Source organism: Platalea leucorodia, assembly GCF_965183815.1.
Source record: "Platalea leucorodia genome assembly, chromosome: 1".
Taxonomy (NCBI): domain Eukaryota; kingdom Metazoa; phylum Chordata; class Aves; order Pelecaniformes; family Threskiornithidae; genus Platalea; species Platalea leucorodia.
In genome coordinates, this window is record NC_138823.1 from 31,775,270 (window position 1) to 31,799,970 (window position 24,701).

The 24,701-nt window shown below is 41.5% G+C and overlaps 1 protein-coding gene across 1 annotated transcript; it reads left to right on the top strand.

The window, feature by feature from the left end:
- Positions 1–3,095: 3,095 nt before the first annotated feature.
- On the top strand, positions 3,096–6,993 carry LOC309587925 (myelin P2 protein; the record flags this gene model as incomplete). Its single annotated transcript, XM_082306528.1, has 4 exons — positions 3,096–3,168; positions 4,671–4,843; positions 5,108–5,209; positions 6,862–6,993. The coding sequence occupies 4 exons, from the start codon at positions 3,096–3,098 to the stop codon at positions 6,910–6,912; spliced, it is 399 nt and encodes a 132-aa protein (XP_082162654.1). The 3' UTR covers positions 6,913–6,993.
- Between the last annotated feature and the right edge of the window lie 17,708 nt (positions 6,994–24,701).

Here is a 24,701-nt window from a genome sequence, read left to right on the forward strand (position 1 = left end):
AATGAAAGAACAAAGAATGCCTGAGGAGCAACGGTAGAATATTTTCGTATTATTCCTTGAGAAATAATGGATAGTTTCATTTAGGAGGAGCTTTCTCATTTCCAGAAATGGGATAAAAGAGCTAGCTATTCTTTGCACAAAATGTGATATAATGCTTTAGAAGAGCTTTGTGCGGACAACACCTTCAAAGACTGACATTTATTTACATATTACAGATACAGCATCTGCTTCCTACTGTGGGGGAGAAAGAGTTCTTTATTTTGCTTTAATTTCCAATCACTCTAGACTTTCCCTCCCTACACTGCACTGTAATTACACCTGAGCGGTAATGGGAAGTTCTGCTCAGTTTACCCTTGTTGATGTTATAAGTGATGGGATAAAAACATTTTCCATATACAACCAAAATTTGTGGCTTAAGACCTGGTTATTTCCCCACAACCACAGTATAATAGAACCATAGAATCATAGAATTGTCAAGGTTGGAAAAGACCCTTAAGATCATCGAGTCCAACCGTTAACCTAGCACTGCCAAGTCCATCTATACCATGTCTTCAAGCACAGTATCTATCCATTCTTTAAATACCTCCAGGGATGGAGACTCAACCACTTCCCTGGGCAGCCTGTTCCAATGCTTGACCACCCTCTCGATGAAGAAGTTTTTCCTAATATCCAACCTAAACCTCCCCTGGTGCAGCTTGAGGCCGTTTCCTCTCATTCTATCACTCGTTACTAGGGAGAAGAGACCGACCCCAACCTTGCTACAACCTCCTTGCAGGTAGTTGTAGAGAGCAATAAGGTTGCCCCTCAGCCTCCAAAGACTACAATATCCAAAGACTACAAATAATCCAAAGACTACAATATTTTCACTGCTCAGGCTGTATTGTTTTCCTATTTAAGCAAGTTCTCCTTCTTGCATATGACAGATTTCAAGACGAGACACAAACCTCACCCTCCTTTGCCCAGCATCTGCTCCATCTCACTCTTTCTACCTTAAACACAAGAAATTTGGTCCCACAACCTATAATCCCAGTGTCCCTCCATCCTTACAATGTACATCTGAAAAGTCCCTATAAGTGGTCATAGCCCAGAAAGTGTCATCATGCAAAAAAGACAAGCAGGCAACTATTGTTCACACAAGTAAGAAAGAAGCTCTCTGATCCTTTCAATGGAGCAAGTAGTAGTTTTCTCCAGAGGATGGTTGAGGAAAGGGAAGGACAGAATTACAGTTGATGTGGTCTTATACTAAATAGTTTCAGATAGTTTGAGGTGTGTTGAATTACAATGTTTTAAATTCCTTCCTGTCAAATATACATATGGTTTATGGGTTTGTTCTTTGTGGCTCATTTTTACTAACCACAAGACAATAGTTCTAAATGTACATTTTTTTTTTTTAATTTTTGAATGTTCAAACTCAAACTTTTCAAACTTTCAAACTCAGCTTTGCAGAAGAGTCTCTGGGGGTCCTGGTGGACACCAAACTGAATATGAGCCAGCAATGTGCCCTTGAGGCAAAGAAGGCAAGTGATGTCCTGGGCTGCATTAGGAGGAATGTTGCAGGTTGAGGGAGATAATTCTTCCCCTCTACTCAGCACTGGCAAGGCCACACCTGGAATGCTGGGTCCAGTTCTGGACTCCCCACTACAAGGGAGACGTGGACCCAGGGAGGCTGTGGAGTGTCTTCATGGGAGCAGGGAAACTTGAAGAAATCTGACAGTAGTAGGACACATTTGAATGCAATGCCTTATATGACTGCGCTGGCTTAAATCTGCCCTTAACTCTATGACAGAGCAACTATCCAGGTGCAGAAAGGCAAAAAGAGAGCAGTATATGCCCTCATCCCAAGCCAGTAAAACCGTGCAGCTCTCACCAAGTGACTTTGAACTGAGCATAAGCCCTTTAATAACAGCCTCTGTTCATACCATCCACCTGCCAAGCACAAGAGTTGATCTCCACTGATGCACTGATCTTCTGAACATGGCCTGTTGTGGAAGAAGGGAGGCAGCGAAGTTTGGCTGCTGCTTTGCTTTGTGGTGCTGCCTGGGGTATATGCAGGGAAGAACCCACAGCTTGGAATCATTACTCTGATACAAAGGGAGAAAACAGAACAGTATAATTCAGTTCTGCCTTTAAATGATAAAACACACAGACCCTTCCCAGGATGGATCATGAAAGTAAATAAAAAACCCCCCCACCATTATGCATCACAGCTTCTTGACAGTTCCTCCCCAAAATCCACATGGCTTTGATTTACCTGACTAGCACGCAGGTGACAATAGCGGTAATGCTCTCTACAGCTTCTTGAGGAGGGGAAGTGCAGAGGGAGGTGGTCATCTCTTCTTCCTGGTATCCAGTGACAGGACACATGGGAATGGTTCAAAGCTGCACCAGGGGAGGTTTAGACTGGACATTAGGAAGCATTTCTTTACAGAGAGGGTGGTCAAACACTGGAACGGGCTTCCTAGAGAGGTGGTCGATGCCCCAAGCCTGTCAGTGTTTAAGAGGCATTTGAAAAATGCCCTTAATAACAGGCTTTAACTTGGTCAGCCCTGTAGCGGTCAAGCAGTTGGACTAGATGATTGTTGTAGGTCCCTTCCAACTGAACTGTTCTGTTCTGTTCTGTTCTGTTCTATTCTATTCTATTCTATTCTATTCTATTCTATATGGTGATAGCAGGAGAATGGCATGGGAAGGACAGTCAGAGCTGGTTTTCATATGGATGCAGTGCTCTTGTGCTTGGTGGCTCTGTGTTGCTGAGACCCCACCGCAGTGTCCCCTGACTGCTCTGTGGATGCAGTGGTAACCTCACGTCGCCGTCCCCACGCACCCCTCAGTGTCCTGATCTATTCAGTGGAGGAAGCTGAGGCAGGCGTCACCCGGAGCCTTGGTACTGACACGGCTGCCTTGGACAAGGTGCACATTGTCTTGCCCTGGCACTGCCTCTCCTATTGGCCCGTCCTGACGGCTACAGGGTCTGGGCATCTTTAAAAGGAGGCCAGCGAGGTCTGAGTCGGGCACACAATCTCTCTGACTCCCACCAAGAGCTGCTGTGGCCACTGCCTCTTTCTGCAGGACCACTGCCTCGCAAAGCCTATACAATGTGTAACCGATTTGTGGGAACCTGGAAACTCGTCTCCAGTGAAAATTTTGATGACTATATGAAAGAATTGGGTGAGAAATGTTCTTTCTTTTTTTTTTTTTTTAGTAAGTTTTCTTTGGGAATGTCTCTTCATCTTATGCTTTGCTCAGGGATGGTGTCTTCTTCCTGGCCACAAAAGTACTTTAATTACTTTTCTAGCATAATTCAATTTCTTTCCTTTAGCATCTAAAATGTAAAAACAGAAAGGTAGGTGCTGAATTACTGTAATAAATTTACTTCTAACTGAACTGACCTGATCTAATTTGTTTTTCTGTAATGAGAAGAATCTATGGAGATGCAGCATATTTTTATCTTTCTTTTAATTGCACCATTAAACTCATGACTTGTGATAATTTACAATATATAATGGAGCTGATGTCTCATGACACTTTGGTTTCAGAGGTCTAAATCCTGTGAATGAATCTATCTGTTACTGAAGAATGCCAGGAATGTAGTAAATTAGGCATTGTTTTTCATTTTAATGCTGGCTTCATTCCTATATAGCAAGTGCACAGCTACAGCGTTGCTTTTGCTATATGAATGATTCACTGAGACACTGATTCCCTTTATCTGAAATGTTAAACTGAATAACAAAAGAATTGCAGTTAATCAACTAACCAGAGTAAATGTGGGATGAAAGTCCAGCCACAGATATTTTTCTGCAGATCTGAAGAGAATTGTTTAGTGTAGAATAATTACTGCAAATAGTGCTGTACTTCACAGACAACTTTGCACCCTTTTATATGGATCTTTTCATCTGAGCATAGCATAGCATTAACAAAGGCAATAACTACTGCTATACCCATTCTGCTTTTATAAAACAGCAACACATCATCAGTGGCCTTCATTCTAACTTGCCCCAGACCTCACAACTTATAGAAAATGAACTGGACTGAAAAGCACCAGGCAATATAAAAGGCTTTTGACATGGGATTTTCCCTGAAGCCCTCTGCAGCTCTTCGCTCTTCAGTGTTTTTTGTATTTCATACTTGTACTTTTCACTGAGGTTTAGATGTAAAGATCCTTAAGGGATGTTAGTAGCAACCTAGGAATTGCCCAATCTCCAGTATGTTTTAATGGGCAAGAACCAGCATATTGGCAGTTCAGTATCCAGTTTCTTCCGTGCAGCTGGTTAACAAAAGTGCAGATTCTCAGATTTGTGAAGATTTTTTTAAAAAAAGAATTTTTGCAAGCCTTTATGAGAAATAGACCTTTCTTCTGAATTTTTCTACCCATTCTATCTCTACACAAATTCATGCAGATTTGTAACCATCTATGTTTCTTTTTAGCTAGATGTACATAAGTGTATAGTCATATATATCTTTATTTCTTGCTGAAGGTGCACTCTGTCAGCTGGGGCTGCCTCAACCTCTGAATGCAGTACTTCCACATTCAAAGAATTAGTGTCTCATGTGAATCAGGCATTAGAGTATTCAAGAAGAAACTGTTCCTTATTCTTCCACCAAAGATTTATGAAAGGATACTGAGTTTCTTGCTTGCTAGAATGTAATGCGGTTTTGTCTCTGACTTCTAGGAGTGGGCTTAGCTACCCGGAAGCTAGGTGGCCTGGCAAAGCCTGATGTGATCATCAGTATGAAAGGGGACATAGTAACCATCAGAACTGAAAGCACCTTCAAAAATACAATGATCTCTTTCAAACTGGGCCAGCAGTTTGATGAAACAACAGCAGATGACCGGAAAGTCAAGGTAAGGGGACTGATGATCTCTGAGTGGTCTTGACATCCTAGAAGAGCACCAGGAGGAGTTTTTCCTACCCACTAAGTGCACTATGAGTTTTCCAAACTATTCAAAAAAAGTACTGAAAGAAGAAATAGTATGGTGCTGAAACTAATGTTTACTAGAAGTGTGTCATTAGCCAAGAATGCAGATCTTGCTGAACGTAAAGTGAATTGCTACTCTAGTCTGCAAAGCTCGGACTGCAGTTTGAAACTCTTCTCTTGGCCTTTGCAGAGTGTGATAACCTTGGAGAAAGGAGCATTGGTGCAAGTGCAGAAGTGGAATGGCAAAGAGACCACGATAAAGAGAAGACTGGTTGATGGGAAAATGGTGGTGGTAAGTTCACACTCCTTGTATGCTGATAAAGGTCAAAAGGATGCAGCCTTCGGTTTGCTTCTCTCTAAATGGACTGTCAATTTTGGCTTTCTCTCCGGCTTATGAGATAAATTAAGAGGGAGAAAAAGGCAAGCAAGCTTAGGAAACAAGCTGGAAGGAAATAAATATTGTTTCATACAGCAAATTGTCTTAAAAGTGACTATATTGGCAGAGCTGCCATCAATTGACAGCATACTTACTGCTCTCAAGATTATTATTCTTAAAAGAAATTAGGTTTTCAAATAGCAGAAACCTGTGAAATGCAAATAAAAGTTTGCAAGTTGGGTACTGCTGTCCCTGGACTGGCTCTTTCCTTTTTCTTATCTTTGGAATAAAGCCTGTCCACCTTAGAAAACTGATTTTACACCTTTTCACATATCTATTTCCACTAAAGCCCATCAATTCACACACTTCCATTGGCTTTATCCACGTGAGCATGCCGAGTGCACTAAGCAGGTGCTTGAGGTTTATTGTGTGAAAGCCAGCACCTCTGTGCCCACACCTGCCTGCGTGGTGACCTGCAGCAGGGACTGGCAGGTCCTGACGGCTCCTCCGAAACAGTCGCCGTGGTGTGGGAGCTGCGTCTTTCCCAGGGGTGGGAGAACGGTGGCTTTCCCTCACCCCCCCTTCAACCTACCTTTCTCTAGCAGCCATCTGAAAGCCATGGGTTGGCCAAGTCAGGGTGATAACGCACTTTAGGGACCCTAGTTGCAAGAGTCACTGCTAAAATTAAGATTTCACTTTTGAAGGAAGGAAAGTACTGTGTTCATTGAAGTTTTTAAAGAATGGAGCAAAACTAATATGGGCAACTTGTTTGAAATCAGCAGCATTACTCCTTTATGTGCTGGCTTGTTCTGACTGCGTTTTGTTTTAAGCCCTCGTACATTTGGAAGGATGATTTGCTTTCGCTATCATCATGGCTGCATTTCTGTGTAATTTTTTTCTAATTATTAAACCATCTTTGAAACACAGAGAGGTAGAACCCCTCTTCCATCGGCATCCTGTCATCTGCCCCTTGCCTAAAACAGGTCTGGGGAGGAGGCCTCATCTTCTGCAGACCGATGAGGTCTTTTTTAATGTCCTGGCGCCTCTGTCGCACACGCCTCATGGTTGTGAGGCACCAAGAGCCACTGTAGGCCACTGGGACAAGAGGGTCAGGAGAAATATTTTGTGACGCATAAGGGCAAAGTTTTTTAGGCCAGAATCCTGACCTCTGAACTACCCAGGCTACTTCTGCTTCCACAAAAAAAAAAAATCTTTGGAAAAAAAAAATTTAAAAGCGTTTGTGGGACATGGTATAATAACCTAGGTAGTGCTGATATTTCTGTCAAGCCAGCAGTAATACCAAGGAAGGTAAATTTGTTTCTGGAAGCTGAGCCTAGTTTTGCAATCTATTTGTCATTATATGCCACTTAATTATGTCCAAGGATTTTAAAATAGAAACCACTCCCATTGCAATACAAAAATAGCTTTGCTGTTTGCTCTAAAAATTATGGAAATATGTAAAGATGTAAAATATGACATCTGGACTTTCCCTGACTTCAGTGGTTACTGCAGCAGACATACCTGCTGTCAGTGAAAGGCTTATATTAATCTTTTCCTTTGTGCTTTAGGAGTGTGCCATGAAAGGAGTTGTCTGCACTAGAGTCTACGAAAGAGTGTGAAGAAATTCCCTTTCTGCACCGGACTGGGACTGGCTCTTAAAACTCAGCTTAGTTCAGTGACCAAAGTCTCATGCACCATGCTGCTTTATTTTCTTATTTCCTTTTATTGGGAAAATGACTACACTATAATTTGATATTTCAGAGCCATAGCGTAACTAATCCAAAGTATTGTGGTGATCCAATAAAAGCTTCTCAACATATAGAATTGAGTGTTTGCCTCCACATGAATGATTTATGTTTTCTTTCTTGGATGGTGCCATCTTTTCTGTTGTTCCTGTCCGTATAAATGGTCAGACTATTTCTGAGTAAAATGGTGAAACACAACTGATCTGCCTCTAGGAGCGGGTTAACACTGCTTCCTTGATATATGTGAAAATTGTCATCTCATGGATTCAATATTCCTTTCCTGTAAAATATTTTATTGCTGAATAATTCCTATAGGGAAAATCATCTTTACTACCAGAATTTTTGACTTTCAGTATGATTTATTGTTTCAGCCTTATAGTTTTACCACATCTTTATTTCATTCTCATCCAAAAATGTTCATACTTCTTTCAGTACCACTTTTTATATCCTGGCATTTATTTGGAAGACAACAGCTACTGGAGGAAAAAATTATCAGAATATATTCCATGTTTTTTTTCCAAATGGCTCTTGAGTGAAACAAAGTGTGGAGAAGGTGTGAATGAACAGCAGAAATTTTAAGGCCTAGAGGGCTTCATTTCGGAAAGTGGTCAGCAATCCACTCTAATTCTAGCACAGCTTTTAACCATGTGCTTCATGTTAAGCACACAAAGGAGATTTCATTGGGTAGAGTTTGCTACCAGGCCTGGCTGAATAGCTAAGCAGTTCATTCCTCCCATTGCACTTACTCTGTACTTTTAACCAAGGAAAAAACAGACGAACCAAACCTAGACTTCTGGAAATCTATTTAATCAAAAAGCACTATACCAGCTTATTAATTTTTGCCTCCATTAACTCGTTTTCAGTAACACCACAGCATTCATGCTAACCACATGGAGCATTTCATCCCTTGTCATTGCCTCCATGCCATCATGCAGGGCTCTCCCTGCCTTCTCTGTAGGGTTAAAACAACTGTGAGAGGCGCGTGTGTTTATTTTGGCTTGTTAGGAGCTGCAGCGCTGATGTGAGCCTTTACCTACTGGTTTTACAGTCAAGAACATGAATTCTCAAGGCTAGGAAAGATCCTGAATGTCAGAATCTAAATTGGTGTGGTCAAAGAGATAGTTAAGAGATGGATATCATATGTTAATGCAAAATGTAAAGGTCACCTTTCTTCTCTACCCATCCCTGGAAAAGCTAGAGACTGGGTCCAGCTTTGGACACACTTTTATGTAGATGCAGACTAACTGGAGGCAGCTGCCAGAAGGCAAACAGGGTGAATCCTAGAAAATATGAGCTGTGAGAGAAGGCTGTGAGATTTATGGACAGCAGTTTTAAGGAAGAGTTTATCCTGGTCTCTAACGTAGATGGAGGGACAAATTCCCCATCTTTAGCCTTACCATTAAAACTCACCTCTCTGAGTGTCAGAGTTTCTGTGACTCCTTCAGTGACTGTGGCAATGAATGGAGGCAGCATGATACCCCTTGTGTCACCTTTTGCAAACAGATTGTAATCATACATTTTAAGTGAAGACCATCCACCAGGCTTCCATAAAAACAGTCATACAGCGTGAACTGTTGTTGTATGCGAACTTCCAGTTTATTCTCTTAGACTCTTAACAGAGAGCTGAAAACATATTTCTTGCAGCTCAGAAACTGCGATGGCCTGAAACCAACTTATGAATCTGGATTTTTTCACTGTAGCTACTTCAGTCCCTCCCCTTGCAGTACAACACAGTCCCAGCAAGGCTGCCAGAGCTGCCCGCCCTGGCGCGGCCCTTGGAGGGTGGAAGCCATCCAGAGCCTTTCAACCAGTGCTCGTCTCCCACCCCTGAACCACAGGCAAAGGAGTAGTTACTGCTGCAAACAAGCTCTGTATTTCCTTTGCTTTTCCTGCTGCAACCTGTAAATGCTTCTCTGAGGTTAAATGGAAAATTTTAATCTCAAAAAAAAAATCAGTTTTCAGCTTTTTATTTCCTGGAGAAAAGGAAAAAAACAGTCATTTTGGTACAGACTGTTTTTTCCAGATCTGGAAACAGTAAGAAAAGAAAAAACAAAGGACTGCTCACCTAGTCCTCATTTATTTATTTACTTACTATCTTCTTTTCTGTGACATAACCCATCTCTCTCCTCTTATTCACATGGAACTTTTAATTACATTTCTTTTTCCAGAGATTTGAGATTAAAATAATGGTAGCTTTGGGTTTTTAAATTCCTAACTAAATGCAGATATGCTATTAGGAGCCTAGTATTTGGCACTTTCACTCTATGCAAAGGTCATTTAAAAATGTCATGAGACCTGGAGACTTTCCAAAACAGGAAAAGTGCAACAGCACTGATAGTGTTGAAGGCAAAAACAATAAGGCAGGTAGTACAAATCAGCACAGAAATGGAGCGCTTTGGGATACTAGTGTCCATAAAGCAATCCTTGGGGTCTCCAGGAGAATTTCAGGGGAATATGAATTGTGGAGTCTCAAGGTCTTTTTTATGTCTTATTTTAAATTAGCTTTTCTTCTTTACTAAACTTTTTACATGGGTCAGATACTTATGAAATGAGCATCTAGACTGAGGTACAATGCCTGTGTCTTGAGCTGTGCTTTCACACTGACAAACAAGAAGTGCATTTGCCATTTCCCTGGCTTGTGTATGCACTTAATCTAGAAATTTCAGTAGCCTGATGCTGGCATATAAACAGCATTATTTAAAGCAATCAGCTTGATCTAGTACCCCGGGTAATGAAAACCTGGCTGATTTTAGAGGGCCACAGTAACACTCTGCTCCCATCGGTCACTCTTTCTGCAAGTGCTGTAAGGCTCTGCCACACCTCTTTTTGCCCGCATCTCCCGAGGCGGTGGGAAATGCCTGCATGGGGTATTCGTCCTCCAGTTGCTACAGAACTGCCAGTGTTGCCTGCTTCTGCCCTGCCTGATGTCTCCTTGGGGCAGAAGCAAGCTGGCATGACAAGAGCCTGCCTCAGCCCCGGTGCTCCCACAGGGAGCACTGAAATCCAATAACAGCTGCATCTGGACTCCGGGTAGCGTAGCTGTTGCCTTGGACTGGGCAGAATTTGGCAATTTGTTATAGAAAGCATCTCCTGGTGATGTATAGCTAAACCTGGGGTACTGTACCCCACCCCCTGGTCTTTTCCATGTAGAGTGGAGCAGAGAGGAGAGGCAAAGCCAGTGACTCTCCTGCAAGGGAATCTTTGTCCCTGCTGATACCATAGGAACTAACTTTAAACTTTTCTTGGCTGTTTTAGGTAAGTTCATTTTGGGGGCAACTGTATTCTTGCAAAGTGAATTCACACCCATCCAGGGGCTCAGCACATGGCCTTTACTGCTATTTCGGTTGCACAGAAACCTTGTCACCTGTAGGGACAGTTTCACTAGACAGCAAACACACGGCTGAGCAGTTCCAGAAATGGCAAAGATTTGGGGAGGAGGATTAGGCTGTGTTATGAAGCTCAATTGCACTTCAGAAGAAGTCCTCACAGCTTCCCACATTTTTTCCATAGTGAAACAACTTGTTATGCTGATGAACGCTGTGCTGTATAGAAATTACTCAACTGTGTCGTTCAAGACTTTGTTACCTTCCCTAATTTTCATCTGGGATTAAAGATGTTCTGTTGATGTCTAGGCTACAAAGGAGTGAAAGGTTAAGAGCACTAAAGGGGTAATCAGTCAGAAACAAATAGGCTGATGCCATGAAAAAGTCACCTTCAGAAATCCCGGAATTTAGATGTAATCAAGGTCTTTGTTAGGGAGGCAATTAGAGCATATCCTTGCCATTTCAATGCAAAACGTTGTGATTGGCTATTGGCCATCGTGCTGCAGATGGGAAACACAAGAAAATGATGTTATTTGGACTAAAGGGCACAACAACATTGGGAATAATGCAGTGTCTGAGACACCACAGAGAGAAAAAGCTGTGTTAGACACCGCTCGTACAGTATTTTCAAAGGAGACTGTGCTCTTTTTACCTTTCGAGTAGCAAATCTGTATTTAAATATACTTTCCTCAAACATTATGACAATTTTTAAAACTAAAATCAGGAGGAATGCAGTGATTCAGGGATTAGGAAGGGTGGGGTGAATGGATTACAGCTGGATCTATTTTGGGGTCCTCAGTGGAGTATTAATTGAAAGCATTTAAAGTATTTTTCATATTATTTGCTATAATGTGATTAGCAATATTGATCATTTTATTTCTGAGAAGTGTAAGGGAGGGAAAAAGGGTATTCTATTTACTTCCAGGTGAACACGTCTGCTTCCTGGCCCACTCCCTTGTGGATAAGACTTCCTTAGAGGCACCTCTGTCAGCAGTGGGCTCAAAAACACTGTGAGAATTTATCTTGTCCTTCAAGCTTATAAACACTCACTGTCAGTTATAGCTACAGGAGGAGACATCTGTAGCGGAGCTGTGGGACATGCCAGCTAAAGCACAGCCTGTATCGAGTTTGTCAGAGTTTTATGGCTTCTTTGGGAAATCTGTAGACATAATTACCGGAAAGGAGAGATATTTAATGTATATAGCTACTGTATAATTCTTCTACATGCCAACAATAATCTCATTTATCTCTCAGATCTGAGCATGAATTTCCAGACCTGAAATCTAAAATACATATGCATGTTTCACATGAAAGCTCTGCACATTTGATATTAAAATCTATGAGACCGTGAAGGTGGAGCCGTCAGTCGCCTTGTATAGAGAATCTCCTAGCAGAGGGTTACAGCTTTGTACGGCGTTGTGCCACCTTCTTTTATTTTGTACCATACAGTGTTCAGAGTTTTACAGCTTACTGACTCTTATAAGTTTGTATAGGCAAATTCCTTTAAAAGGAATACTAATTCCTTCACAAACCTCCTCTTTTTATGAACAGTGGAAAAATAAGACTGCAAAGCACTTTGACACTACAAGACATAATATTCAATGCTAATTACCCAGTTAACACAAATGTTTTAATTTAAGTTAACAAGAGACAGAGCAGTCAGATTATGAAAGGTTAGGCGTATAAATGTCTCCACTTTCCATATAGGATCTGAGCCCTCCGGCCAGGAGCACAGGAACCAACATTAAGGCTCTCCCTAGTGCTTCCTCTTTCTGGGGAATTTGGTATAATCAAGAAGCATCATCACAGTTTATACTGGCTCTGTCTCTAGTTGGGCAGAGAGCGTGTTGTGAAATAAAAAGGCAATCATTATAGTCTAAGCTAATGACTTACTTAGGAAAACTTGGGTCAAGGAAAAGGAATAATTTTAAGATTGTATTCCTTCCCTTTTTTTTTTTTTAAGAATGGGGTCCTATCTGGATAAATAGTTTCAAACTAACCTCATTTTCTTCTACACAGAGTGACAAGTCTTGTGGATGGAAGAAGAGCAGTAGTAGTCACCTTTGTTGACTTCAGTAAGGCTTTGACAGTAATCCATAAGACATGTTCACAGACGTGTTATAAATTTAGGCTAGATTAAGCTGCTGCTACGGAGAAGGGGTACAAACTGATGCAAAAAACCATACTTTGACTGTCAATGGTTCACTGTCAAAGTGGAAAGATGTATCAAGTGGACTTTTGCTGGTCCAGTCCTATTCAACCTCCTCAGTAATAACTGGGATGTTATTTATAAACCGTACAGAGGTGAGAGGAAATACAAGCATACCAGAGGGCAGGGTTCAAATTCAAATGATCTCAAGAAACTCAGGAAATAGTTTGAAAAAGCCAGGGGGACATTTAAGAGGGAAAAAGGCACTAGGCGATATTGGCAGCAGCACAAATACCAGATGGGGAACAAGCAAGAACTAGTGCAAATACTGGGAGTTCATAGTGGATCACAGATTGAATATGAGTGGCAAATTTGGCATTACCAAAAAATGGCAAACTTCATACTGAGATGCACAGTCAGGAGGACAGCCAGCAAGCTGGGGTTGTCCGCATGTGCTACTTATCACCAGTAAAGCCTCCAGGATGCATGCTATTGTGCCTAGTTCTGAGTAATGCAGTGCAAAATGAATGGCTCAATGGAGACTGTTCAGAGAAAAGCAGGGAGGACTAAAAAACATGCTCTAATTGGAAGTGTGAAATTACTAGGGAGAAGGGATTCAGGCAAGGGAGACTGGCCAAGGGCACAGAAGAGTGTGGTGACATCCCAAATTCCTTGGATAGGTAAGATGTGCAATATATGCAGGTCTACACACACACGTACATGCACACACACACGTACATGCACACACACAGAGAATTATCTGTTAATACACACGGTTTTAGTCAGACCCAGTAACACAGGACCAAGCTCCTGTTACTGCTGTTCTCCAGCACCGAAACTGTCCAGGAGTCGATGCAGCTGAGATTAATCTCACCTCTGCAGTACCTGCTGTGAGAGTCACCGTTCAGTGGATCTCTCTTCAGCTACCCAAGTACACGTGCTAATAGGCCAAAAGCTCGGCACATAAAGAAAAAGAGGCAATTTGAACAAGAACTATGGCAAAAGAGTAGATTACTCAGAGCATGAACAACAATCCTGATTTTCTTCTGCTACTCATATTCTCTAACTGATCTGTCATATGAAATAGGAGATTGAAGTTGCTTGCACCTGAAATGCAAAACTAAAAGAGCGTAGCTTTAGACTAGATATAAGGAAGAAACAGGTTGCCAGGAGAGGTGGTAGATGCCCTGTCCCTGGAAACATTCAAGGACAGGTTGGATGGGGCTTTGGGCAACCTGATCTAGTTGAAGATGTCCCTGTTCACTGCAGGGGGGTTGGACCAGATGACCTTTAAAGGTCCCTTCCAGCTCAAACTATTCTATGATTCTATGATTCTGTGAAATATACTGACACAGGATACTCCTTTGCTCAAGGTATATAAGCAGCTGGATGCTAAACAATTTGAGAGAAAAAAAAAAAAAAAGAAGACAGAAAGAGGGAGAAAATCTGAAATAAGTAAAAAAAAAATCTTAAATCTGTCATCATTTCAGAAATGCTGAAGTGCTTGTAAAGTAGAAGACACTGTATCTCCTGAGAAAGCTGTGCTTGGCACCCTGTCACTGTTATGGAGTGAGTGACCAGATGGCGATTAAGTGTCATCTTCCCAAAGCTTTTCTAGGATCAGCGAAGAATTGCTGCAATGTTCTTTGATAAAAGTTTCAGATTATTCACAGGGGCCTGTGAAAACAGTTGAAGAATGTGCTTTTTGACTTAATTTTGACTGTACTCAAGCCAAAGTTCTTCCCTGAAATCCATATAATAGCACCAGCTCTGGATTCCCAAAGCCAGGATTGTCTATGTGACACCTGTGAACTCTTTGAGGATTGGCGGTCATAGGTTGAAGACATATGTTGGATTAAGGATATTCTCAAATTCTGCATCAACAACAGCTCTTCCATCTGAAACCAGCTCAGAAACCCCCCATGACAGCTCTTGTTGGTCAGCATAGGAGTGTCAAGATGATTTATGTTTTTGATGTAGGGCTGTGCTGTCAGAATGAATATCTTAAAAAATAGCTAAGGTTATAAGGTAAATGGCCAAGATATTATTTCTTGTTGCTCAGACAAATTCATAGTCACCTATGCTGTTGTCAAACACTGTTGGGTATCTACTTGGTCCCCGCTGGTGGCAGAGCTCACCTAGACAGACTGATTGGGGACTATCCCCAGGCACTGGGGGAATAAACCATTCCTGAAAAATATCCAGCATAGGTATTTTTACTTAAGTCCCACTTAACCTGGAAGACGGCAATTAGCCCATGCAAAAATGGGCTAACCATCAGAGTGGTTTCAAAGAATGTTTATCAATATGTTGGTAGGCATTTTATCTATATAAATATATAAAGTATATATATATAATATATAAAGTACATATATTTTTATATATATAAATATGAGTGGCTCAATACACGCTGTCTGTGCTGCACACCATCACAGGTGGCGGTCACAGCTGCATTGCTTCCTCTGTGCGAGATCCTGCCCAGTGCACCCATAGTGCTTCACCTGTTAGGGGCAGAGATCTGGGATGTGTCCCCACTGGGATGCCTCATCCAGGAAGGCCAGTGAGGGTGGGATTTGGCAGGGGTTCCCCCAGCAGCCTGCAGCACCCTGCTCTGCCAGAAACAATGGCTTTGAATCAAAGCAATCTATTTTGCCAAAAAAGAAGTCCACTCAAAAAAGCCAAAACCACCAAACACGAAAAACCCGATGCAACATTTAGATGAGTGGTCTCAAAACACAAGGGGATTAAAGCACATCTTTTCTCCTTTCTGCCTATAGCTCAAGCTTGTTCCTCCTGGCAACCCACACTGCTTGCAGCATACTGTCCCCCTGTCTGTTTTTACCAGACAGTCCACACTAGCTGCCTCTTCTCCTAACTCCTCATGTTCCATAGCTATTTAAATGATTGGTTTAACTTAATTTCCGACTAGTGCACCTTCACCCTGATCAGCAGGGAGGGAAACAGAACAGGACCTGTCCGTGCTTGTGTGAATGCTGAGTGTTTCAGTCTGTGCTGGTCTGTGTGGCTGGCCACGCGTATAGGTGTATGCATAGCGTGTGTGTGCGTGTGTGCAGGCACGCGCGCCTTTTGGGAAGACAAATTCAGCCTTGCTGCTGACCGTACCTGGGGCACGGAGCTGAGGCAGCCTCACCTCTCTGAGGCTACTGAATTCAGCAACCCCAAACAGATGTCCCTGTTCTGCCTTCTGTAACTCAGCCATGCTTTTCCCTCCGTTCCCATTCCTCAGTCAGGCTGCAGTTTACAATGAGTTTTAACAGGTATGTTACTTGATCTGAGTCCATGTAAGTGAGTAAGTAAGTGACTTGCTGAATTTAGGTTTACTCTCCTTTTGAATCCTCACCTCTGATCTTTTTCTCAATGCAGTGTAGACATCTCCACCTCACCCACCATAGACATCTCCATCTGAAATACCTCCCTATATAATCTGTGGAGAATGATAAGCATCTTTAGGAAACAGTTGAACTGACTTATTTCAAGTGTCTTTAGGAGATAAATAACAGCCTAGAAGTACCTGCTTTTCTTCACTGGCTGTTAAGGGATATATGTTATTGTCCAATACTTGATGTAACAGCTCACTGAGCTGAACGTTTAGTAGCTCTCACCACTATTTTGGCTAACAAGTCCGTGGTTGAACTTGCTTTGGTGGCAGACCTCCAAGGAGCACCCAGCTGGAGAGTGGTGGTGTGCTGGTGATGCAATGAAAACCCTCCTACACTTCTGACTGTATGCCAGTGACACACCATGACACCTATCTGGAAAATTTGATTTTTCTAAACAGGATCAACTCTGTTAACATGACTGAAGATCATCTATCGAGATGAGCGGAGAAGGTGACCTGCTTTCTTCCACTCAGATGTGAAAGTGTGGTCCTGATCACATACAGGCATATGTTATTAAGTGTGGTGATGTCGGTTCATTTGCCCCTGCGTGCATGCTGCTGCCTTGCTTCCTGCTCTTTCTATGGATTTGACAGCCTGCCCCGCTTCTTGGGCTAGGCAGTTGGGCAGTACTGATGGCTGCTTTCCAGTTGGTTTCCTATCCTAACTCCAAAGTAGCTTCAACTTGTTTGCAATTGTAGTGTTAGGAAAACATGTGGGAATCTGGGGAGGTAAAAGGTCCTTCTTGACTAAATGAAACAACATGCTGCTGTATTGTCATAACCTAGTTTGGACTCCCAGGAGACTCTCATGAATCTGACAAACACTCAAAATGCTGGAAGCAAAACTAACTTTGAATCCTTGTTCCTCATTTATTTCTAAAAATACCGCAGTTTTTCTACTCGCAAAATAGTAACACGAAATAGCAACACAAAATAGCAACAGGATTCTCAAGGTTTATTTATTAAATCAGGAAATTACTCAGTACTCTCCCGAGCAGTCTTCGCTTTTTCTTCCCCTTCTCTCGGTAAGCCTACAGAGAGTACTTTCAGCAGATGGGGAAAGGGTGAAACATAGGAAGGATGTTAGAGTTCAACAACAGCATGCTGCTTATGTCCCAAAGAAAAGGGGGACATCACCTCAGGGACTTGAGCTGAGCATCCACATTATAACAACACGGTGCAACATTCAGATCCAAAGCCAGGCGACGGGAATGTGACCAGCGTCACTCCCAGGTGTGGTGCAAGGATGTACCACAGCCAAGAGGAAGGGAGCTCTTTTTTCAGTAGCAGAAAATTCTCCAAGCACCACCTGGATTTGAATAGAAGTACTTGTTAAAGGAAATAACTTATAAACATGACACTATCCTTTGTAATTTACACTCCTTTCCACACACATCCTTTTCATAACACACAAACATATACACACAGAGAGTTGATGTACTCCTACTTCTACTAAACCCATTCATAGGCTATAATTTTTTTTAGTCTTGCAAATTTATGAGAAGCTTCTCAAGCTGTGAGGAAGAGAGAACATGGCCAAAAGACAGAAAAACTGAGGTATCCCCTTTAGCGTCTAAATGTGAGGTAGGAAGAGAGGATAAGTTTGCTTTCCTTAGTTAACCCAAGTAATCCCTTAGCTTTCCTTAGTTAACCCAAGTAATCCATTAGCTTAAAATGCAATAATTAGTGTGATTGACTCCTCTGCAATAATCTATGGGGAAGAGGTGAATCTGAAGGCACAGCAAGAGTACATCACTACACATCTTTAGCCTTTCCTTCTGATGCTTCTGTATGACATCTGCCTAGTCTTTGGTCTTACAAAAAGCCTATAGAGTCTCATAAAAGTGAGGTCAGTAAGAGTCTGTGGAAAAGTAAAAAGACTCAACAGGATTTATTGTTAATTGTTATAACCTACAATATTAATCAAAACAAACATGGGTTTTTTTCTTATTTGTTTGATATTAGTCCATAGACTGTAAGACAGTTTTTCATCCTCTCTGGAACTTTGTCTACAACTTCTATAGGAAAGGCAGACTTCTCTATTAAAGTGTGATTTTTTCTCTAACTAGATTCATATTTGCTCTCCTGGATGTGACTAGCACCTCCACTAATAAGAAATAAATACAGGATTATAATTTAAGAGAACATTCCTGAAAAGGATGCTTTATCTGACAGGGTTATCTTGTTTGCTAGCAATAGGAAAGCAGAACCATTTGTTATCAGATCTTCTGGCTAAAAGTGAACAATATTTGTAATCCAACAGGACTAGCACCCTCTGTGTTAGCCTCTACTAACACGGAGAACAGTTTCTGCTCCAAGGAGCTTATGGTACAAGGACCTGGAGTATCACACGTCTCCAAGAATGCAGATTTACTGCTGTATGGCAGCTAAGTAGTAATGGAGAAAAAGAAGTAAAACTGAGCTGCTCCTTTTGGATTCACTGGTTGTAGCTGAGAGAGATTCTGAAGTAAATACAAACAATTTCCACAGGCTGGAGAAATTTCATGCTTACACAGAGGTCAGGTTGCGCACTCCTCTTTGCAAAATGGATTCCATGCATGTTATCAGAACTGTATTTCCATTGAGGTTTTTGTCCGCTCCTCAGCCGGCATAACCAAACTACAGTATCTAAGTTGGTGAATACCCAAAAATGTAATAGGCAATCAGTGGTAGCTGCTAATTACAGCACTTGGGAAGTGATGCTCATTTTGAAAGAAGCAGACTGTAGATTTGAAAGACAGCGTGTCCTCTCTCCACGATCAGCACAGCATTTGTTGTTCTGTCATCTCCTTCAGCAATCTGATCTGAGTTTGTGCACCCACAGCAAGACAAACTACTTTTTACTGAGCCATTTTCACAACCAAAGACTCACCAAGCACAGTCTAGTCACATTCATACAGGTTGAAACTAGAACAGGACAATGTGGTCACCACAAGTGAACGGCAGCTGTGGCAGACAGGCAAAAGGAGCCATGTGTCAAGATGTAGAGGAGAAAATCATTTTGTATCTGTCATTTGGTAAAGAACCCGTGGTCAGAGCATCTTGCACTGACTTGTTTGCAGTTTGAACATGCAGAAAGCTCATTGCTTTTCTTTTTCACGTCAGCATGACAATTTGTCTCCCAAAACACTTACCTAAGGAATTAGCTCTTAATCACATAAAAAGTTGACATTGATTTCAAACTGAAGGACAAAAAGTCTTTCCATGAAAAGCAAAGAGTATTTTCTGTTTTTCCACTATTAACTCAAACAGAAGGATGTGCTCTGAAGTCTGGCTCTGTAGGTGCTGGGCCAAAAAACACCTAGGACAACACTGGTCTTCAGCATGGTCAGTGAGAGAGCATACATAGTCACCTGTAAGAAACAATCGCAGGAAATCCAGCCCTCAGGGAATGGAAAGTTCAAACATATGAAATCCGACACATGTATTATTTACTTCTGTATTAAGCATGATACTCAAGATGAATGAATGGTGGAAGAGTAACTCTATGTAATGTTTATAGCCAGGAAATAAAAGCTATTTATAAAAGCTAAATAAAAACATTTGGTTTTGTCCAACATTAAAAGTTTCTGTATAAAAAATTGTGAAATACAACACTCTTTTTGTCCTGTGTATGTTCTCCAATCAGAAAAAGTAAATAATGATGAATAGTATCGCCCCATTTGTTAGAGTAGTACTGTTTAAACTGAAAACACGCAGAAGAAAAAATAATTTTAAAATGTTCTCACTGAACAAGAAAGGGCAGGAAAGAATTCTTACAAAAATCCCACTTATGTTCAGCACTGGTTTTACACTTTCCAATATACTTCACTGTAGAGTTTCATGCCAGAGTCTCTTCTCTGTCCATGTAAGGTAACTAAGCCCTTTTCCTTGCTTGTGCACTGTGTTGCTGGCTGTAGGTTATTCCTTGTCTCAGGTTTCCCTCTCACAGGCTCTGGAGGTGACAAGTATGGGCATTTCGTGCTCAGGAAATCCTTGGGCTAAGAATTTCAAGGATTTCACTTGGATGACTCAGTGTTTCATGTTCTAACTTTTTGTGAATTTTCCAACATTGCTCTCAGGTAGCTGTTTTAAAAATAAGATCCAACAGCTGTGATGCCTTGCTGTGTACGTAGATTTGTCTTTGGTTTTGTGCAGGGCTTTTTGAAAGTGTCAGTTTTCTAATGGGTTAGCTTATACACATGGATATACAATAATGCCCTGTGAACCTGGGAGGGAACAGAGCAAAGAAAGTGATCCTGTATTACCAAATTTTCCTGGAAGAAAGCAGCTTTGAATTAAATTGGAGAGGCCACAAACTCCAGACTATGGCAGGCTTGAAGATACAGTTCAGCGGGAGGATAAAAGAAACACTGTACCACTAAAAAGGTCAAAATGCTTTCATGAAAATAAAAATTACCCTTGTAAAAAGTCCGTTTTCTGTTCCAAGACACTATCACCTAAGTCTACTGATAGCAGAGATCACTGCAGGAATACATATTTTAGTATGTAGGGATCCTTACGTGAGGCTGAATAGCTATTCAGAGATAATAAGCCATATTAGATTTCTGTGTTATGAAGGACAACCAGTTTTTCTTAAAAATTGATTTGTCCTTGCAAAGATTAGGGGGATATTTAGAATCATAGAGTCATAGAACGGTTTGGGTTGGAAAGGAACTTCAAAGATCACCCAGTTCAATCCCCTGCCATGGGCAGGGACATCTTTCACTAGATCAGGTTGCTCAAAGCCCCATCCAGCCTGGCCCTTGAACACTTCCAATGATGGAGCATCCACAACTTCTCTGGGCAGCCTGTTCCAGTGCCTCACCAGCCTCATCATAAAAAATGGCTTCCTTATATCCAATCTAAACCTACCCTCTCTCAGTTTAAACCATTGCCCCTTGTCCTGTCACTAGAGGCCCTGGTAAAAAGTCTCCCTCTGTCTTTCTTATAAGCCCCCTTTAAGAATTGAAAGGCCACATCAAGTTCTCCCTAGAGCCTTCTCTTCTCCAAGCTAAACAATCCCACTTCTCTCAGCCTTTCTTCATAGGAGAGGTGTTCCATCCCTCTAATCGCTTTTGCGGACCTTCTCTGGACCCACTCTGACAGGTTAATGTCTTTCATGTCTTGTGCTGGGGACCCCAGAGCTGGACGCAGTACTCCAGCTGGGGTCTCACGAGAGCAGAGTAGAGGAGGAGAATCACCTCCCTTGACCTACTGGCCACGCTTCTTTTCATGCAGCCTAGGATACAGTTGGTTTTCTGGGCTGCAAACACACATTGCCAGCTCATGTCCAATACTTCATCCACCAGTATCTCCAAGTCCTTTTCTGCAGGGCTGCTGATTAATTAATTCCTCAGTCTGTATTGATACTGGGGGCTACCCCGACCCAGGCGCAGGACCTTGCACTTGGCCTTGTTGAACTTCATGAGGTTTGCATGGGCCCACTCCTCAAGCCTGTCAAGGTCCCTCTGTATGGTACCTGTTTCCTCTAGCATATCTGGTACAAAATCCAGGCTCTGTTGCAATGAGTCTCGGGAAAGATCTCCCACCTGTGTTATTTACTAGTCTCTTGACTGTGATAATCTGCTGTTGAAATATCTCTGAATGCTGCAACCTCAGCACAGGAGAAGCAGGAGTACTTTATACAAGATTATCAACAGACAGAGACCATCAAAATGTATTTTGGAGGCGGTGAGGTTAAAATTAATCTGTTGTAACAGAAGTTGATCATCCATGAGTTTTCTGACAAACATTTGCTATCACTCGTAGAAGAAATGAAGACAAAGCGCATGACACATCAGTTGGTGGACATGGAGCTGCCACTTGCTATTACTGATAGCAGGCAACACTAGAGGTAACTTGACAAAGTCTCTGCACAGCTCCACCTTATCCAACTACAGAATATTTTCCTCCTCTTTACATGAAAAAAAGCTAGCGCGTAGACAGTCTTCATTCATACTTAGCTTTTTTCTAAAAGCTTCATTTCCTAGTTTGCTTTTGATGATATTCTTATGTTATCACCTTATTGTTTTGCTGTGTCTACTGGAATTTTTATAAACTATTTTAAAAGACTTCTGAGACAACATGTTGTTGGAGGAAACTGGAATATTGTTCTTCACCCGGATGTTTTAACACAGCTAGCTGCCTTTTATGTAATACAGAGACAGAAGAGGTTAACTACAGACATGATGCCACCACAGAGGAAGGGAGATTTCCTAAAGTGCGGATCTAGCACGTGTTGCATGCCATTGCAGAGGAATCCTGCCTCTCAGAAATGCTTAACTAGGCCTCGCCATTTCAGTGTTTCCTAAAGACGTGTGTGCTTTTATTGTCATCAGTCCCAAACACGTGGAACCCTGGTATTGTCCAAAAACACAATACTTCAGACCCCTTTCATTTTGTCTTCTGGTCCTTACATTGCCAGTGATCACATTTTCAAGCTTCCTCTGATAATAGTTTACTGGTTGTTTTGTTGTTGGGGTTTTTTTAATGAAATTGAGGCTCTTGGATTTTAACATTACTCCAGGAAAGGCAGTTTTAAGAACAATGGAGCAAAGTAATAAACATGCTTAAATGAAATTCAAAAAATATGTGCAAAGAACTGACTGACTCCACAAACACAAAAGCCAGACAAAAAATACTTTTCTGTATATTTAGCTGGAGAATCATGTAACAGCATTGAAGGTACACATGAGTCTTACTGAACTGGAAGCTCTGTAGAAATGGAGAACATCATACTATCTACCTTTAAAGTTAATGTTTTGTATACTATTTCTAGCCAAGTCTTCCCCAGGCTCCTGAATCCCCAGTATGTATTTAAAGATCAAATATGCCATCCAAATACCACAAATGTTGGGGAGTTGTCTTTTCTCCGTTTACTGTGTGTGTTTGTGCATTTTGAAACAGTATCCACTGAGAGCGCATCTGAAAGGTCCAGCAATATGCAAGGTAGATTCACAAACTCTCACTGAAACATAACAGTTTGGGAAAGGAAGTGAAAGAATTAAATTAAATCATAGAAATCTACAATAGATTTTGGCTGTAGAAGCAGCACATTAAAAAAGCCATGAATGAGGTCAGCCCACGTGTTTTTGAACAGACTGCATACATAGTGCTTGTTCCCAAACTCTCCTGGGGTACTGGGACTGAACACTGCCGAGGTAGCTTGCCACAGAAATACAAGATTTTGCAAAATCAAGTGTCCTATAGACTTGGTTATATCACTGTTCCTCATAATACCTGGCTGGGATAAAAATCTCCTCAGATCAGTCCGTGGTGAGAAGTGGCACAGACATCCTGACCCTAAAACCAAGCTTTTTTGGCCACATTAACCTTATCTGTCAGCATAGGAATTTGGTCTGTATTGCAAGACAACTCCTGCATTTATGGATTTTTTGGGTTTTTTTGTGAAATTCTCTTTTCCCATCTAGCGCCCAGGTAGATGGTGCCTGCAGCGAGCAAGGCTGGCTGGCCCATGGATGGTGGCCAGGTGACACCCTGCAGGACCTCTTGGGTGTATAGTGTCACTGTCCTTTCACTGTGTGGGAGCCATTGACACCTCCCTTCATCTTCACTGCTACCCTTTCAAGGACGTGGGTCTGTGAACAGAAGGTCACAAGGCATGTAAAAAAACCTCAACTTGATTCATGTGCTAATGCAAACCATCATATTAAATATTCTGTCTTTGTATACCCACCATTTTATAGCTGGTTCTCTAGGAAAGGACTGAGCTAGTTTGTACTCTCCAGGTTAACACAGGTTGGGAGAAATCAGAAAAAAAGATTTTGGCAGAAAACAAAGCACAGATTATACAATTCAATTCCTATCCAACAAAGAACAGTGTCCCAGAAGAACAGGCAAAGCAGCTGCATGTATAAAATGCTGTTTTTTCATTTGTACGTGAGAGAGAACAATAGTAAATCAGTGATCTTACCAAGTCATGTACTTTTCTTGGTATTTTAAATATGTGTTAAATAATCATGTGAATGCTTCAGTGCCCAGGATTAAGGTTTATGTTTAAAAGTCACATGCATCCTAAGCCAAGGACCTCTGTTGATCATACTTAGTCTTTTATTTTAAAGCTGTTTTGGGGAAGATGCAGTTAACCGAACACGATTTACAAAGTCTTTGAAGTCACTAAACTGTATTACAGCAGATTTCTGTTGAATTTTTTTTGGTGACTGGTTAGTGAAACTTATATTCATTAAGAATTAGTGCTTCCAACACTAATGACAAGACTCATTACCATACAGAAATCCTGGCATGGTGCTGAGGAATGGGAGAATTTTTAGTATTCTGAGAAAGTTTATAGCTCAGCATCCCACAGTTACTACCTGTAATCAGACAAGCAGACACTCCAAGACCCTGACAATCAAATGACAACATCTATTTAAAATATCTTCAGCCACTGCTCAGAAGGTATCTGGAACTTGTAACAATTTTTGCTGTCTTGTGTGATACTGTCCATTTTGCACCCTGCCAGTGGCAATAGGGGCACACAGAAAGCCTGTAACGTGAAGCAGATAGTTTGATGGGGGAAGAGGGGGTAGCATTTTGTTTATATTTTCTTAAAAGTTTGAAACTAAATAAGTGGTTTAAAAAACAATGCTAATACATAGATTTATTTTCTTCTTCCATGTCTTTTGTCGTTGAATGGTTGTCAAGGGCAGGAGGGCACTGAACTTGCTTCGAAAAATAAATGCGTGGTAGATGAGCATGAAGAAATGTGTGGGTTGGCAAATAATTAAAAGAACAAAAACCAAAAGGCCAAGTTTTAACACTATCATCTTCCTCGTGCATCTATAATCCT